The 16,617-nt window shown below is 33.4% G+C and overlaps 2 protein-coding genes across 2 annotated transcripts; one reads left to right on the top strand and one right to left on the bottom strand.

Moving 5' to 3' along the window:
- The first annotated feature begins 2,741 nt into the window (after positions 1-2,741).
- Positions 2,742-10,587, top strand: LOC147403227 (calcium-dependent protein kinase 24-like). Its single transcript, XM_086438726.1, has 8 exons — positions 2,742-3,515; positions 6,156-6,279; positions 6,399-6,542; positions 6,670-6,822; positions 7,896-8,011; positions 8,107-8,274; positions 9,278-9,511; positions 10,208-10,587. The coding sequence occupies exons 1-8, from the start codon at positions 3,027-3,029 to the stop codon at positions 10,352-10,354; spliced, it is 1,575 nt and encodes a 524-aa protein (XP_086294852.1). The 5' UTR covers positions 2,742-3,026; the 3' UTR covers positions 10,355-10,587.
- Positions 10,588-13,046: 2,459 nt separating this feature from the next.
- On the bottom strand, positions 13,047-15,848 carry LOC147403226 (putative auxin efflux carrier component 1d). The gene is made up of 6 exons (XM_086438727.1): positions 15,035-15,848; positions 14,734-14,938; positions 14,556-14,641; positions 14,296-14,453; positions 13,562-13,638; positions 13,047-13,427 (listed from the first exon to the last, which is right to left on the bottom strand). The coding sequence occupies exons 1-6, from the start codon at positions 15,750-15,752 to the stop codon at positions 13,361-13,363; spliced, it is 1,311 nt and encodes a 436-aa protein (XP_086294853.1). The 5' UTR covers positions 15,753-15,848; the 3' UTR covers positions 13,047-13,360.
- Positions 15,849-16,617: the final 769 nt, after the last annotated feature.

Below are 16,617 nucleotides of genomic sequence, written 5' to 3'. Positions count from 1 at the left end.
TGATGTTTCACATTAAATATGCAGAACAAAAAAAATGCAAACCATGCAAGGTAAATAAATTAGATGGAAAAAATTCAATTGAGAAAATCTTTGGTATATGAGACACATTTAATAGTGTGACCTATTTTCCTACATAGGTGCACATGTGTGAATATATGACCATTGTCATCCTTTTCGGATAGTAAATAAATTCCCACCATCCTATGTGAAGATTTAAAATATTGGACAATGACTTAATTTTTCATAATTAAAAAAAAACTTTTATTATACGATGAAGCTCAAAATGTTTAATATTATTTAAGGCAAGGAAGACCATTATTTTAATTTTTCATGTTATCTTTAATATTGGATATTGTAAAGAATATATATAGCATATGCTTTTATATAATCCATCATTGTGAATAAAACGCATATGCTTATATATGAAGTAGGCATGTGAAGGAGGAAGTCACGATTTACACTTGGTTACTAACAATGCAACACGTACCTTTACCTAAACCCTTTCAAAGAAAGACTCCACCCAATTTGTTATTAAATTTTTCGTTAATATAATTCTTATTGTTGTGTTTTATTTTATCCATTTATACTAAAAAACCTCATCTAACGTTATTATTTTATCAAATCTTATATAAATGAAATTTATGCTAGCTGAACTACTAGAAGCACTCAAATGCAAAATGGAAGTAGCTTTGACATTCAAAACATTCACAATGAATTGACTTAGAAAAGACAATAAATACACTCAAACATATTCTACTAACTTGGCGTGTGTACAGAACCAGGGTTACCTAATTCGTTGCATATGAAGCGAACCATGAACCGATTCGAATCAAATCAATTTATAGTACAGCTCGCACTAAAATTGTGGAATGTAACGAATTGAGAAAATTTTGTAACTTATTCTTTACATAACCCTCAGTGTTTTGAAAGTATTTGAGATAACTCACCAAGTTTTCAAACTGATTGTATACCCCTTTGACCTCGGTCTTTAATAGATTAGTGAAAATCCAAGCATCCTCAATCTTTTTTTTACCATACTCTCCAATTCAAGCTTCAAATGCTCTCATCTTTATCTACCCTTACGAATTAGGCTCGTGCTAAAGTGGCAAACCGTGAATTCAAACCGAGCAAATTCACAAATCACATTGCACAAATCTATATATTTTTCCCCTTGTGTATCTCGAGGAAATCTATGGTTCTTTGCATGTGCCATGTTCATTGAGTATATTTGTAGTTAGTTTATCAGGGTATTATTCAATATCGTGTACTTGTGCCTATGTTAGGAAGGGTGAATAAAAAGAAAAAAAATAATTTAAAATAATCCAGACACTTGAATAATAATTTCTAAACGACGTTAAAATATGTATGTTTTTACATGGTCATTTTGATCAAGTTGTTATATAATTATCAATTTGAAGATTTTTTTTTTTTTTATTTATTTATTTATTTATAATTGTTAAGTATCTTTTAATGAGTTCACTAACTCAATTCTAGCATGATTTGAGAAAAAAAATGGATATTTGAAAATAAAACTTGTGAACCAAAACCTTACTTTGAAAATAAATCAATTCATAGTTCTAGTATGTTAAAATAAATGAAAAAAGGAAAATTGGTATTACCCCTTACGAAATATGTGAATTTAGGCCCCCCACCCTGAAATATAAGACGAGATCTACCCCCCTGGACTTTCATTGACTTGATCAAGTTGTTATCTAAACTGCTTTTCCATTAATGAAGATTGTTAAAAGTCCAAAATACCTCAAATATATGAAATGATAGAAATACCTATTACTCATTTAAGGGTTATTTCAATTGATTATCTCATTCATCTTATTCTTCATTATTTTTTATTGTTGAAATAAAAGGATACTACCCCAACTCTTTTAAAGCTTTTAACTTCAATATCAAGTGTAAATGAGTAGATTCTAAGCATGTTTTCATCGTTTTCAACTTGAGAGTAATCCAATGCTTCAGATCTCCACATGCAAAGCACTCAAGTTGCTGGTTAAATTAAAAAGAAATAGGAATTAATAAAAAAAAAATATTTTTATAAATATATTTATTAATATTACCCCATGCATAGGATTATTAAGATAATTCTAATATTTATTTTCAAACAAAATGAAGTTAATGAGCTAAAAAAAGTCAAAATAATTCACTCGGACCTTCTTGTCTTCATCAAATTGTATCAAAAGTTGTATTTTAAAGAAGATCAAGTGAAAACATGATTCATTAATGATAAATCATCTCCTTAAATGATGAGGTTTCTAAATAAAGATGGAAAATCCTATTATGAGTATCAAACTCAATCGAATCATTGAATTAAGCATGGTCAGATGATGAAAAACCTAATTCATCTTCATCCTGTTAAAAAAAGATGAACTTAGGGTTTTGGGTTCAATCCAACAGTTTACAAAAATTCAATTTAACGATAGAGATAATTTATTTTTTAAGGGAAAATGTAATAAATAACATTTTTTGTAAAATCACAATTACAATGATGTTTTTGATATTTAAAAAATATGGTGTCATCAAAATAAACGCTATTAATTGACAAAATTGGTTAAAGAAACTCCATGGGAGTACCCAATCTTGCATTTCGCAAGGGGTCTTACTAAAATACCATTAAAAAAAAAAAAAAAAAACAAAGTATTTTTTATTGTAAGGGTATTTAAGTTATTTTACTAGTCCATATAACTGAAGCGAGAGAGCACCAACGTCGAGGGGCATGTGATGAGTTTGAAAACAAAAGGGTTTCCCGGATACCAACCAAAACATGCGAAAGAAGAGAGGAGTCATGACAGTCGTCTATCCGCTTCCGTTAAACTTAACGGCGTCAACAACCCTTACAAAAAGGCGGGATCTCTAACGATTTCATAACGTCTTTTCGAAAAACAAACAAACATGAAAGCCATTGAAACCAGACATCCATGGCGGATTGATTGGAGTTTCTCTTTCTCTTTCCCAAAATTTCTCTCTTTTTTAACTTCTCGAATCCTCCTCTCCACCTCTCTCTTTCACTTATCATGGGAATCTGTTTATCTTCACCCGCAAATGCAATTTTCTCCAAGAAACCGAAATATGTTAAAGAGGATGCTGTCTTCGAGAAACCGGTAACCGTCAGATCGATCTCCATTCTTAACAATCCATCCGGGGACAACGTCTTACAGCGGTACCACATTGGGAAGGAGCTTGGGAGAGGAGAATTCGGCATCACGTATCAATGTACGGATATCGAGACGGGTGAAACCCTAGCTTGCAAGTTGATCTCGAAGAGTAATCTTCGTACAGAAACCGACGTCGAGGATGTGAGGAGAGAGGTGGAGATAATGAGGCATTTGCCGAAACATCCGAATATTGTGGGCCTTAAGGAGGCTTATGAGGACAGAGAATCAATTCATCTCGTAATGGAGCTATGTGAGGGTGGGGAGCTTTTTGATCGGATTGTCGCACGGGGACATTATACGGAACGAGCTGCTGCCATTGTCACTAAGACGATGATCGAGGTCATCAAGGTAATTCTTTCCATATGAAATTTATGTTATTCGCTTATGAAAAAAATTCTTCAATCATTTTTTATTTGTATTCGGATTTTCTTTTTTCTTCTTTCGCTAGTTAACGTTTAGAGTACGATCCCAGAGAGATGAGGTTTTAATTTTCTGCACTATCATCACTTAGGGGAAAGATCAAAGAGACACTCTGATCCTCACAAATCCGATATATCAACACATATAGATGGTTTATGTTACATGGGTAGCATTTGGGGGACAACGTTAGGGAGACTAAATTTGTCTTATATGGCTTAAAAGTTTCGGGTTGGGCTGATTTTTGTGAGGATGATCTCTATGGTGAGGAGATCATCCTCACAAAAAACTAGCCCAATCTGAAACTTCTAAGCATGTTGAAACTGGTTTACAAATTAACAGTAAAAAATCGAAGGTCCACAATTCTGAAATATTGCTATGTTGCTTCTGAGAATGATTACAGAGATTGGTCTATAAAATATTTTTATGCAACACTGATTTTGCTTTCGAATGAAATGTTATTTAGTTTTTCATGAATGGTATGATGAATTATTAGCTCTTTCGAAAAAAAAACCGGCTTCCCAGGAAATATGGAATGTGGCTCGGAGAGAGGCATAAGAGAATAGGAATGAACTTAGTTTCCTTTGGAGACAATTTAGTGAATTCAGTTTGTTCGTATTCTGAAATAAGGTGTAATCTATATAATAAAACATGACTTTTGTCTCCCTCCTTTGTCTCAATTTTTATACCTACAAAGAAAATATCCCAAGGAAAACTTTTACCTTTATTGTCTTTTCTCTTCCTCTCCCTTCTAAGAATACCCCCAACTTTATTGTCTTTCCTCTTCTCCCCTCTTTCTAAGAATACCACTCCAACTATATTATCTTTCCTTGTCTCTTCCTTTTCGAATAATCCTCCTCCAATTTTATTATCTTTCTTATTTTACCCCCTTAATCCCAAAGATGATGCCCATGCCATAGGCACGGCATAACTCTAGTATGGATACAAAATCTACCTTATCTTCCAGCCTACACATTTGACCCCAATCAGCATGACCCCCTTCCCTTCAAGAACGGAACGTTATGAAGTATCTTGGTATACAAACAATGCTGTTTGAGATGGGAAAAGTGTTATAGAGGGACCACAAGAAAGGACATACTTTGCTAGAACATGGTGTGCTGCAAATGATATTTCTTTTTTGCTTTAAGTTGACCAAATACGTCAATATACACCTTTTAGGTTCCAAGAGAAAAAGAGAGATGCCCAGGTACCTTTTTGGGAATGAAGCTCCTCAATTTGGGTTTACTATCGAATATGTTCCTTTAGGTTATTTATTACTAGGACTTCCATCCAATTATGAATTGTTCTAAAGGAAAGATACCCAAGCTTTGCATCATTTAGTACAAGATTTCATGGAAATAAGGGCACTATATACAAAAATATATTTAAGAGGATTAGTATCTCTGCTTGGATCAGCTTTCTAACTTTGCATTGTGGACCTCCTCAGTTTCCTACTTTCTCAAAATTAGTGTAACATGAGGTTGTTATTATGATTGCGCTTTGAGAATAAAGGTAATGACTTCTGCATTGAAGACATCAGAAGTTTTCTATCCTTGAGGAAGCTTGAAATGTAAGAGATCAAGTCACCAAGCATTATGTTCTTGCTAGATTAATAAGAAAACTAGTGAATTGGTCAGGAGAGGGAGGTTGTTAACTGAAAGGGAGAAGCACCAAAATTTTGATCTTGTTACCATCACTTGTATTTCTTCAAATGATGTCCTTTGCTAGCTTTATATGCAATAGACAAGTGATCTGTCAGGATGAAGTTGATGCAATCCTAGCCCTTCTTGTGTTTGCTTCCATTATAAAACCTTTTCTTTATCAATAGAAAGACATTGAAATTGATGCAGCCCTCAAAGTCTAAATCAGAAAGAAAGTGAGGGCTTGAGAATTTGTTTCAAACTCTCCTAAGGGGGAAGTGTGGAAAGACCTGTTATTTCGATCACCATGAAGGCTCAAGTTCGAGTCTCAGCGCATGTACTTTGGGCATGTGGCTGTCAAACCTTCAAACTGACTCCTCATTATCTGTGAAATACATATAAGTTATAACCACTATAAATACAATGGTGGCTTATTTACTTCTTAAGCGTAAGAGTTTATGCTCAGATAGAGAAAAGGAAAAATACCTAATCATGGACATAGAGCCTCCAATAATTAAAACAAATGTCTATGAAACAGGAATTGTAACTCCAAAGTCCCCTCCATAACATTATACATCAATAAATCTATAATTTAGCTCCACTCAACCGATAAAACAACCACCCAAAACTCTCCAATTTCACACTGGGAGCTTTTCTGTTTGAAGAAGGATGGCTAGTAGAGTAATTGATAACAATTCTCTCTAAAACATTTAGAGAGACTATTAAGGCAATTGGGTCTAGAAACAATGTCATTTAAGTATGGCTAATTATTCAAAAGGTTTTAAGGGCCACATACAAACAAGCAAGAGTGTAATGGTTGGTTCCTAATCTACTCTTAGATTATTATTATTATTTTGTTGTCCTGGTTCATGTGAATTACCTTTTTTCTTGACATTTTAGTTTTGTTAAATGGATTTATCCTTTGTTTCAGGTATGTCATGATCATGGTGTGATCCATCGGGACTTGAAGCCTGAGAATTTCTTATTTGCAAGCCGAATGGAAGATTCTCCATTGAAAGCAATTGATTTTGGTCTTTCCATATTTTTTGAGCCTGGTATGTCTTCAAAATTTCACTTGGTTACTGTTTTCTGGCTTCTGGTGTACTTCTACTGATCCTAACTTGCTAATTTGTACCTACATGATTGAGTTATGGATATGGAAAATTGAATGTAGGCCAACGTTTCAGTGATATTGTTGGTAGTCCATTTTACATGGCCCCGGAGGTCTTGAGACGGAATTATGGGCCAGAAGTAGATGTATGGAGTGCCGGGGTCATCCTTTACATTTTGCTGTGCGGAGTCCCACCTTTTTGGGCCGGTAAGTTATAGGCTTGTATGTTATATTTCACACTGCATGAGCACATTTCATTTGGTCTCAAACCTTCTTGTTTGGTGGAATTTTGAAAGTGATTTCTGATGTGTTATTTCTACTATAATTAGTACAGAAACTGAAGAGGGAATTGCGCAGGCAATTGTTCGAGCTGTAATAGATTTTGAGAAGGATCCTTGGCCAAAGGTTTCTGAGGATGCAAAGGATCTTGTAAAGAGTATGCTTGACCAGAATCCCTATAACCGCTTGACGGCTCAAGAAGTTCTTGGTATGTTCTCTCAATTGAAGTATGTAAGAAAATATAAAATGGTTTATTAATTGAGGTCTATGTAATATAAAAATGTATATTGTTGTTTTCAGGTATTTACACAAATTGTCAAACACACTGACCCCCCACAAACCTGATATGCCGACGATTCAGTACAATTTATTCCATAATACAACTTGATCTATTCTGTTATAACTGGGACAAATCTTTATAATTTTTCTTTTCTCAAAATTATGAGACATTGTTGTTGGGTTCAACAGGTCCATAACAACTTGGAGTTGGGCTGGACTATGTTACCGGGTTCGCTAATATAGTAATGAACCGCGAATTGGAACAAACCGAGCCAGTTTGAGGTTTGGTTCATAATGGGTTCATAAAAAAACAGCAAACCTAATGAAACCCCTTATTTGGGTGAATTTTAGAGATGACCCTTATTTTAGAAATTCTAAGATGTGGTTGTGGTCTATAGTAAAGATACCCTTTGTTTTTAAACTGATGATAAGCACCCTTGACCTAAGTCTTCTTCTATGAGCTTAACATTAATGACTTCAATATCCACCACGAACTACGTTTATGAATCGGGTTCGTTTGAGAGTGATGAACCATGAACCCAAATTTAAACCTCGAGCGAACCAGGTAACATAGGGCCAGACATGACTTCTTCATTTAGATCTGTAGCAGCTTGCCAGCTGCATTTTATATTTGGTCAAGTAATTGGTCAATTCAAAAGGGGGTCCTTTGGTGTGTGTTATTTGCAAGTATAGTGTCAGTTGATGAGACTCAAAGAGGAACTATTACAAAACTAGAACTCCGGAGAGTTGCTTTGAAATCCAAGGATTTTAAAATAAGTTCAACCAACGGATTATACAGAGCGTGCTTTAGTAAAGACACACAAAAAGATGGTGCAAACATTGGAAACTTGGCATGCTTATTCAACTATATTTCCAACGTACCTTATGTTTACTTCCCTTTTTAATCATTCTTTATTTGTTGCATGTCTTTATATGTGTTACAGAATGCTATATTGAATGGTATATATGTGAACTAATAATTCTCTTGCATGCTATATGAAGAACATCCTTGGTTACAGAATGCCAATACGGCTCCCGATGTGTGTCTTGGCGAAACTGTCAGAGCAAGGATTAAACAGTTCTCATTGATGAATAAGTTTAAGAAGAGAGCTCTCAGAGTAAGTTTTATACTAAGGATTCATAATCCATGTTGCTCTGCTTAGAATTATGTATATTCCAAGCTTTGTAAATTGTTGCACTTTATACTTTGCAGGTCGTCGCAGACAACTTGCCAAAGGAGCAAGTAGACAGGATTAAGAAGGTGTTTAAAATGATGGACACTGACAATAATGGACAATTAACTTTTGACGAACTCAAAGACGGGTTACATATGATTGGTCAACCAGTCCCCGATCCAGATGTTCAGATGTTAATAGATGCTGTAAGTGTGTTACATTTGGTACCTTGTTTGTACATGTGTTTATTTGAGTTCTTAGAGATTTTTTTAGTGGGTAAGCTGGGTGGGTGCGGCAGACTTTGAGATATTTTAAAGAATAAGAGTTATATCTTAAAGTATATACAATCTCTAGCACCTCAATCCACAACTTTGTGAAGATTACTATGGATGCAAAAATCCACAATTCACCTCGAGATCTTGATTTGGGTGAAGAACCCACAAACAAATCACCAAAATAACAGAAAAATAGAGAAAATAGAAAGAACACAAGAGATTTTACATGGTTCGGCAAATGCCTCATCCACGGACTCGAGGAACCATTGCCCTCAATATTACATGGTTGCATTATTTTCCTGGATCCCTTTTACTCCCCTTTTACACTGTCTGTTAGCCCTTTAAATGGATAAAAAAATAATTAATCCCAAAAAGGTATCCTGATTCAATTTTAACTGCAAAATCCACATTATCCAAATATGGTAGTTATCCATAGGGAAAGAATCCAAATATGGTATGTCACGTGGCATGATAATGTCTTGAGATACGTGCCGATTGGCACAATATGAATGGTCCAAATGTGATTGATTTTACCCCTCCACAATCACTAGGGAAAGAGAAGGAATAAAAAATGGAACAAAGATGCATAATTGTGCTAAGTGGCAATGTAATTTTCTGCTTTGTTTGCTTCTTGAAAAATATGTGACTTTATGTGCTATGAAATAGTCGAGATGATAAAAAAATTCTCTAAGCTCGTGGTTTGTGTACTTAGAATCAACAGATTCTGCATTTATACACTCTTTAGTATTTAACAAGCTTTTTGAAGTGTACGTTTGTATAGAGAAGTTGTTTTCGATGGTGCTAGCTTCACGCGCAAAATCTTACTAGGATAGCTGAACTAAAATGAATAGTCTAAGATGCCTTTACCAATTCAATACAAACTCTATTTCTTTCATCTTTTATACTAAGTGATCTCTGTAATTAATCCCAACAGGCGGACCTTGACAGAAATGGCATGTTGAACTCTGGTGAATTTGTCACAATCTCTCTTCACTTGAAAAGACTCGGTAATGACAAGCATCTTTGCGAGGCTTTTAGTTATTTCGACAAGAATGGGAGTGGATTTATTGAATTTGAGGAGTTGAGAGAAGCCTTGCTGGAGGACAACCTTGGTCCTGACAATGAACAAGTGATCCGAGACATTATCTGTGATGTTGACACAGACAAGGTGATTTTTTCTTTTAATTATTGGATCATCACGCAAAACCTGTAAAATATTTCTTGATTTATTTTCTAATCTATTGCTCTTTGTCTTAAAATGGGTCGGGTTTGGATGGATCTGAGTAAATCCATATCCAGATTCGAATTTTTTATTCGATGCGTATCCGAATCCGACTCAGATCCTATTAACTAAACCCATATCTAAATCATTTTGCTTGACCTGACAAAATAAGTTGATTCAGTTCAGTCGGTTAGGATGATTTCGGACTGCTCAACTTTTTTTTGTTGTTTCTATATTTCTTTTCTAATTGCTATACTATTCTTTTCTATGATTATAATTTTATTTTATTTTATAAGAATTCATGTTATATTCAAGCAGTAAAAAAAAAAAAAAATGCTATTTTGAAGAACATAGCAACAGAATTTTCAAAGCAATATATCATTCGGATTTAGGCGGATATAGGAATGGATCCGTATCCAACCTAGAGCCGACTCGGATCAAGGGACATCAACCAATATTTTATTTGGGTCCTACTCCAAGGGTCCAAGCCTGCTAAATTCGGATCAGTCAAAATCTGGATAAAACCCGACCCATTTATACCCTATACTGCTCATCATTGAATTTTCATTTATGGATAGTACCTAACACCATTTTGAGATTATTTTTTATTTTTATTTTTATTTTTTATGTTTATTTTTACAGGATGGCCAAATCAGCTTTGAGGAATTCAAGGCAATGATGAAAGCCGGCATGGATTGGAGGATGGCTTCTCGACAATATTCAAGAGCAATGTTAAATACACTTAGCCTCAAATTGTTCAAAGATGCATCATTGCAATTGAGAAAATAAAAAGGTGTTTTGGAGGTAATCTAAAATTTCTTATGGCTTACATTATAATGTAATCTCTCTCAATCGATAACAGAAAAAATATATATATAGATGATGGAGTGAGATGATCATCCTGGCTGAAGAATTTTTTAGAATGATTTGTAGTTGCTTTGTCTTCCATCAAAGTATAACTAATCCTTCGATATAATTGTTGTAAAGCTAATTTGTGGATCTCCATGGAGGTCTGGTTTCAATTTGATAAAAACCCAATTTGATAATATTTTGATCCAATAATCGTTGAATCAATTCCAAACCGATCTGATCCTTGTCAGATTGGTCCTAGATGAAGCCCAATTCCTTGACAAGGGTTCAATGTTAAGGATGCAGTGTCCATGGGCCTTCTTTATTGACATTACATCAGACCCAAATAAATTAAATCCCAATCAATGGGAAACTTTTTTTTTTTTTTTAAACCATAAAGATGATTTAGACATGGCAACCCATTCTCACATGTCTTTCTAGTCTTTTACTGGGCAAACCCCAAACATAGGTACTATTTACAATTTACATTCTCTCTCTAAAAATGTGAGATTTTAGTATAAAGTTTTTTGATTAATAGTAAAGTTGAACCTTTTTATTTTTATTTTTTATAAAAGATAATATTAAAAAGATTGATAGTTTTTATAAAATCAATAAGAATAATGAAAGCTTGTAGAAAAGATTTAAAAGTTACAAATAATTATTCATTTACTAGTTGAAATGGATGACAATTAATTAGGAGTTTCTAATCATCTTATTTTGTTTTTTTTTTTTTTCTTTCTTTCTTTTAGTATATTAACACTTTCATAGGAGAAAAAGCATGGATGATTGTCCATATATAAATCTCCGTAGCATCTCCATAGTTCGATTTCATATTTTAACGTTTTTTCACGAGTCAATAGACCATGTCCATATAATTCGTTGATGGACATTAGCATAACTGAATATTCAATGATCCCAAATTCCACTAGGCACATTTGGTTAGGATCATAGTCCCAAAATTCTCGGAATTTTTTCAAAAATTCTTAAAATTCTCCGAATTAGGAACTGATCGATTACATAGACGAATCAACGAATTATCTATTAATTGTTACATACGATATAATTTTTACCTTTCACCGTCAAAACTTTATTTTCTTCAACATTCTGAAGAACAAGAAATGGGATTTGAGGGATTTTGAAGATGGGGGGTTCTTCATCATTTATATATATTTCAAAATTTTCTCAACTTTTTTTAGGGTAAATTCTCAAATAATTATCGAAGTTTCCGATATTTTCAAATTGTTGTTAATGTTGACAAAATATTATCAAATTGTCAACATTACATGATGATTTGTCAACATTAACAACATTTTGGAAGTACTGAAAACTTTTGTAATTATTTGAGAATTTACCCTTTTTTTTAAAGAATTTTATTGAATTTTCCTAAAGCAAAATTTTGGTGTGCAAATCCAACAAGGGGGAAGAAAAAAGAGTGCCATGTGGCATTATTTTTTGGTGTGGATGGAGTAATTAAATATTTAGTGGCCCAAGGTCATTAAATCATTCTAAAGACAAGGCTTTTTTTAGGTCACGAAGAGAACCAACATGTACTCAACTAATCAAGCCAACCCTTTAATAAAGGACCCTACATGTCTTCAATCTTAAAGAAATGTTTCTATCATACTTTACAGGCTTTAATCTCTTTTTGATGTCCCCCCTTTCGAAAGTACATATACCATCAATGAAGATATCTGATGTTTCTACACCAAATTTTTATTATAATACACCAGTTAATAATCCAAATTCCGGTTTCAATACACTGGTTCATTTTCATTCCCAAGACATGCATTTCGAGTGAATTTGTCACTTTTATAATCAATGAATTAATTGGTATATCTACGAAATTTGTAGGTATTAAAAGTGATGAATTCACGAGTTTGTAGATTATAAAAATGACAAATGCATATTTTGAGAATTAAAATGAATCATGTACCGAACTTTGAATTTCGTTATATTTAGCACACGAAATGGAGATTCACCCTTTATATAGAGAGTTGCGTTTGAAATCCTAATTTTTACTTGTTACACCCCAATTAAAAATAAAGAAAATAAGTGAATAGTTGAGGATAAGTAAAAGTTGAGGTGCCAATGGAAACTCTCTCATTTTTATTGCTAGATTTCAATTTTTTGGGTTTATGATTTTTTATAAGCCTAATCATAATTGTAAATAACTACTGAAATTGCTTGATCTTATAATGTTTTTGTAAAATTGAGATATTATAATTTGGAGCCAAATCCTGTAATGTTTGAAGAGTGTATTTTAATTTTTAATAGAGGTGTGATAAACAATTTAAGAAGTTGGGGTGTAACAAATAAAAATTTGGGTGCCAATAGCAGCCATCTTTGTATAATACACCAATTTAATGAATTTATATAATACATCTTAAAGAATATAGACACAACAATTAGTCTTTTTTCCTTAAACCTCTCTCTCTCTCTCTCTCTGTGCAGAGAAATAATGGCTGAGAGTGAATAAGAATGCTAAGAGAATTTTTTTTTTTTTTTTAAAAGAAGAAAAAAAGATTATCCTTTCCTCTTCCTCTTGAGATCCATCAAATTCAATGATGGGTGTGATATAATAAAAAAAGTTGGTGTGGTAATATAAGTTTTTTTTTTTTAATAAAAAAAACTTATATTGATTTTCCATCAAATTCAATGAGAACATAAGGTTGTTGATAAAACCCATTGACCTTCTTCATCAATATACATCAATGGAAGTTACTATACTTCTACTATTAATAAAAAAAAGTTACTCAGACATTGTGACCCAAAACCATGTCAGAACCTTTCTTCTTGTAACATAAAGCTTACAAACTCTAGAAGACAGAAACTTGTGATCGATAGATTGGAAGTCTTAGGAGATTAGTAGTCTAAAAACCAATCCTTGTGATCGACTAAAATCGTACGATTCTTGTAATTCTGATTTTTCGACTTCTATAACTGATATCAAAGACCCAATAATATGTAATATAGTGTTGTGATGGGCAATGAGACAATCATGCCAAAGATGACCCTGCAAGTAAATAGAAATCATAAGAAAGTTGAGAAAGAAAAAAGAAAAAAACCCAATAAATTTAATTAATTAATAACAAATCTCGAACAAATTTAGATCCAATGCAGTTAATGTTTCGATGAACATTGACTTACGCCGTGCTTAATACATCGGGGTGAAGATTATATTCCCTTGCAAATACAAAAGGGACTATTCCTTGTGGCAAGGCAGCCTGAAATAATCAAACAAATCTTATATTAGAATTTGATATTTTTCCTAAACTTAAGTAAGACATGAAAGATTCCTTTAAAGACACACAATTAATACAATTATATGTAAAGGGACACAATTAATACCATTATATGTAACACACCAACCAATGATGTAGACATGTTGAAAAGATGAAGCTCTAAAACAAAATGCAAAAAAGAAAAAAGATTTGGAAGAAGAGAGCAACTGCGACGACAATTCAATCTCAATCTCAACCACCTTCGATTTTCACTCAATTACTCTCACTCTTTGGAGCTCGAACCAAGTCGAAGAGCTTCTCGAGAAGAGAAGAATTGGAAAGGGATGTGGTTATTACAAATAGAATATGGTCATAATATGCACCCAACACCATATTTAATTGTGTTCTAAAGAAATTTGTTGTGGCAATATAAAATCTTTTTTATTTGGTTCACACATTTATTTATTTTTATTTTTTTGCAAGATTAAAACTGATTATAAATTTCATTCTATAGTGCAAACAAGCGGAAAGCCCAATTACTTTTAATGACTCAACTTCAATTCCATTGTAAACTCTTGAGAACTAAAATAGATATCCTTAGTTCTATATGAAAATGACCAAATATAAAGTATGGGTTTTTTAAAAATTTGGGATACTGACTTGAACAATGGAGACTTTTAATATGGTGCCTCTTAGCCCAACCCCAATAGAAGCAACAGCCATTACAGCAGGCCCAGCCACAAATCTCACAAGCATCCCATATGCAGCTAGCCTATTTCCACAAGCAATGATCCTTGGTTGCAAAGCCATGAACAAACCTGAAAATTCAAGAAAAATTAAAATTAGCCCATTTGTTTTGTTGATTTTTTCGTTATCTAGATTTCGTTAAATGAATAAAATTGAAAATAATTTTCTCTTACCAAGACTAAACATTGCCATTCCAAGACCTGCATTTGACAAAATTGTGACTGAATTTTCCATAATTTGGGGTTTTTTGACATCCCACCTACATTAAGAATAAATGGTTAAAGATGTTAGAACAAAAGATCAATCAAAGAAATGTAATAGAGTATAATTGGGGTTCAAGATTCAAAATACCTGCAAGAAACAAGAGCCCAACTTAGACCAAGTAAGCTTGCATAAGAGTTTGGGTTCTTTATAAGCTTAAACCAAACCATTTTCAAGATCAACCTTAGCATCTCTGAATTCATGGAAGAAGAATTTTCAACAACCTTCATAGATTCTGGTTTGGGAGTATTTTCCTCCTCTTTGCTACATACCTGCACTGACTGCTCACACACACCTATTTTATTCCAACACCCCAAATCAAAATTCAGTTAAAAAAAAAAAAAAAAATTCCATAAAAACTCATACCCATTTAACCTCCATGTCTTATTACCTTCAGTACTACAACACCCACATCTCCAAATGAACAAATGAAGCTCTTTCCCATCTTCCTCCACCGTCTTTGTCGTTTGTGGATCAGATTCCGGCCGTTGTTCCAAATTTGAAGGCCTAGATACGATAACATGAACGACTTCATCGTCGACTTTCTTACCGTCTTCCCCATTGATTTCCTGATCATCACTTTTCTCATTATTAGTAGTACTAATTCCTACATTGAACTTCTTCATTATTAAAATCCTTGCTTCTCTATATTCAAACAAAAACAACATCAAAGTATACCAAATTATACATTGTAGAACCACAGCTTGGATCATTAAACCTTCCTTATCATCCCCATACATGGATTTAAGTAATGGGATTCCCATAACAAGCGTGTTCGGTAGCGTCGATAATGAGAAGAGAGTTATAGCCCAATCCAAGCTTCCTCTCTTGGAGAGATTAGCCCAAGTAAATAGTACTAATAGGATTAGAACCTTTGTAATGGAGTCGGCAGCGATGAAAAGTAGATCCATTTTGTATGGATTTATACGCGAAATGAACTCAAACGAGAGAAGTGGGACGGCGAAGATCGCGACGAATTTGTTGATCCCAGCACATTGATCAGGACTAAAGATCTTCCACCATTTTACTGAAAGATAAGCCAAGAACATTGTGACATAGAGGGGAACAACTGCACATAGAACACTGTATAGATCTTTGATGGTTATCATTATTGGCTTCTTCTACTTGGAAAGAAGATTGAGAGGATGGGAGTGGGCTTTGGAAGTTTTGATTGAAGATTGTAAGGACAATTTGTTACTGAATATGGGAATGTACTTGTAGTGTTAGACTACAAAGAGCGTGAATTTTGATTGTGGTAAATTAAAGGGTATTTTGTAATTTACACAAATGGATATAGATTTTGTTAAAAATTGCATAATTACATGTTAGGGATGGGGTCACCGTCACCTACGTTTTGTCCAACATGTTTTGTAAACTGGGATTAAAAGTTTCAGAATTGGATGATTTTTGATGAGGATGATCTCACCATTGAGGACATCATCCTCCCAAAAATAAGTCTATTTCAAAACTTCTAACCCCATCAAAAGTGATTTACAAAAAAAATGATGGTTCACGATTCTTCAACTTATAAACTGGAGTTAGAAGTTTTGTAATGAGTTGATTTTTCGGTGAGGATGATCTCTTTATCATAAGATCATCCTCATAAAAAATCAGCCCATTCCGAAACTTCTAACCCCAGTTTACAAACATGTTGGATAAACACATTGGATGGTGATCTCGTCCTTATGTATTATGATATATTTTGAAAATATTTATTGTAGGTAGAATTAATTTGTTTTTGTAGATGAGTTTTTCATGAAAATAGATATAGCTTGTACAAATAAATTTTATTTTTATATCCTTTGAAAAAAAATCATTTGGATATAACAAAGTAGAAAGTCTTTTCCTTACTAACTTAGTAAGATTTCAAATCATACTAAGGGTCACAGAGCTCAAATGGATTATCACATTAGCAATCCAACACCACAATCATCTGGATTTTATGGAAAACCTCATAAAAATAAAATTACGCTT

The sequence above is a fragment of the Akebia trifoliata genome, chromosome 4 (assembly GCF_017979445.1).
Source record: "Akebia trifoliata isolate Shusen 1 chromosome 4, ASM1797944v1, whole genome shotgun sequence".
NCBI classification, from domain to species: domain Eukaryota; kingdom Viridiplantae; phylum Streptophyta; class Magnoliopsida; order Ranunculales; family Lardizabalaceae; genus Akebia; species Akebia trifoliata.
Note: the sequence above shows the minus strand (reverse complement) of the source record. Positions and strands in the feature narration are given on the sequence as shown.

Bases quoted from the DNA above. Each gene is read 5' to 3' on its own strand.
- LOC147403227 (XM_086438726.1), top strand. From the start codon at position 3,027: ATGGGAATCTGTTTATCTTCACCCGCAAATGCAATTTTCTCCAAGAAA. The intron at 6,823-7,895 runs GTATGTTCTCTC...TGCTATATGAAG, and splicing joins GACGGCTCAAGAAGTTCTTG to AACATCCTTGGTTACAGAAT. The intron at 8,275-9,277 runs GTAAGTGTGTTA...TAATCCCAACAG, and splicing joins TTCAGATGTTAATAGATGCT to GCGGACCTTGACAGAAATGG.
- LOC147403226 (XM_086438727.1), bottom strand. From the start codon at position 15,752: ATGATAACCATCAAAGATCTATACAGTGTTCTATGTGCAGTTGTTCCC. The intron at 14,454-14,555 runs GTAAGAGAAAAT...TTGAATTTTCAG, and splicing joins AATGGCAATGTTTAGTCTTG to GTTTGTTCATGGCTTTGCAA. The intron at 13,428-13,561 runs GTAAGTCAATGT...ATTTACTTGCAG, and splicing joins CCCGATGTATTAAGCACGGC to GGTCATCTTTGGCATGATTG.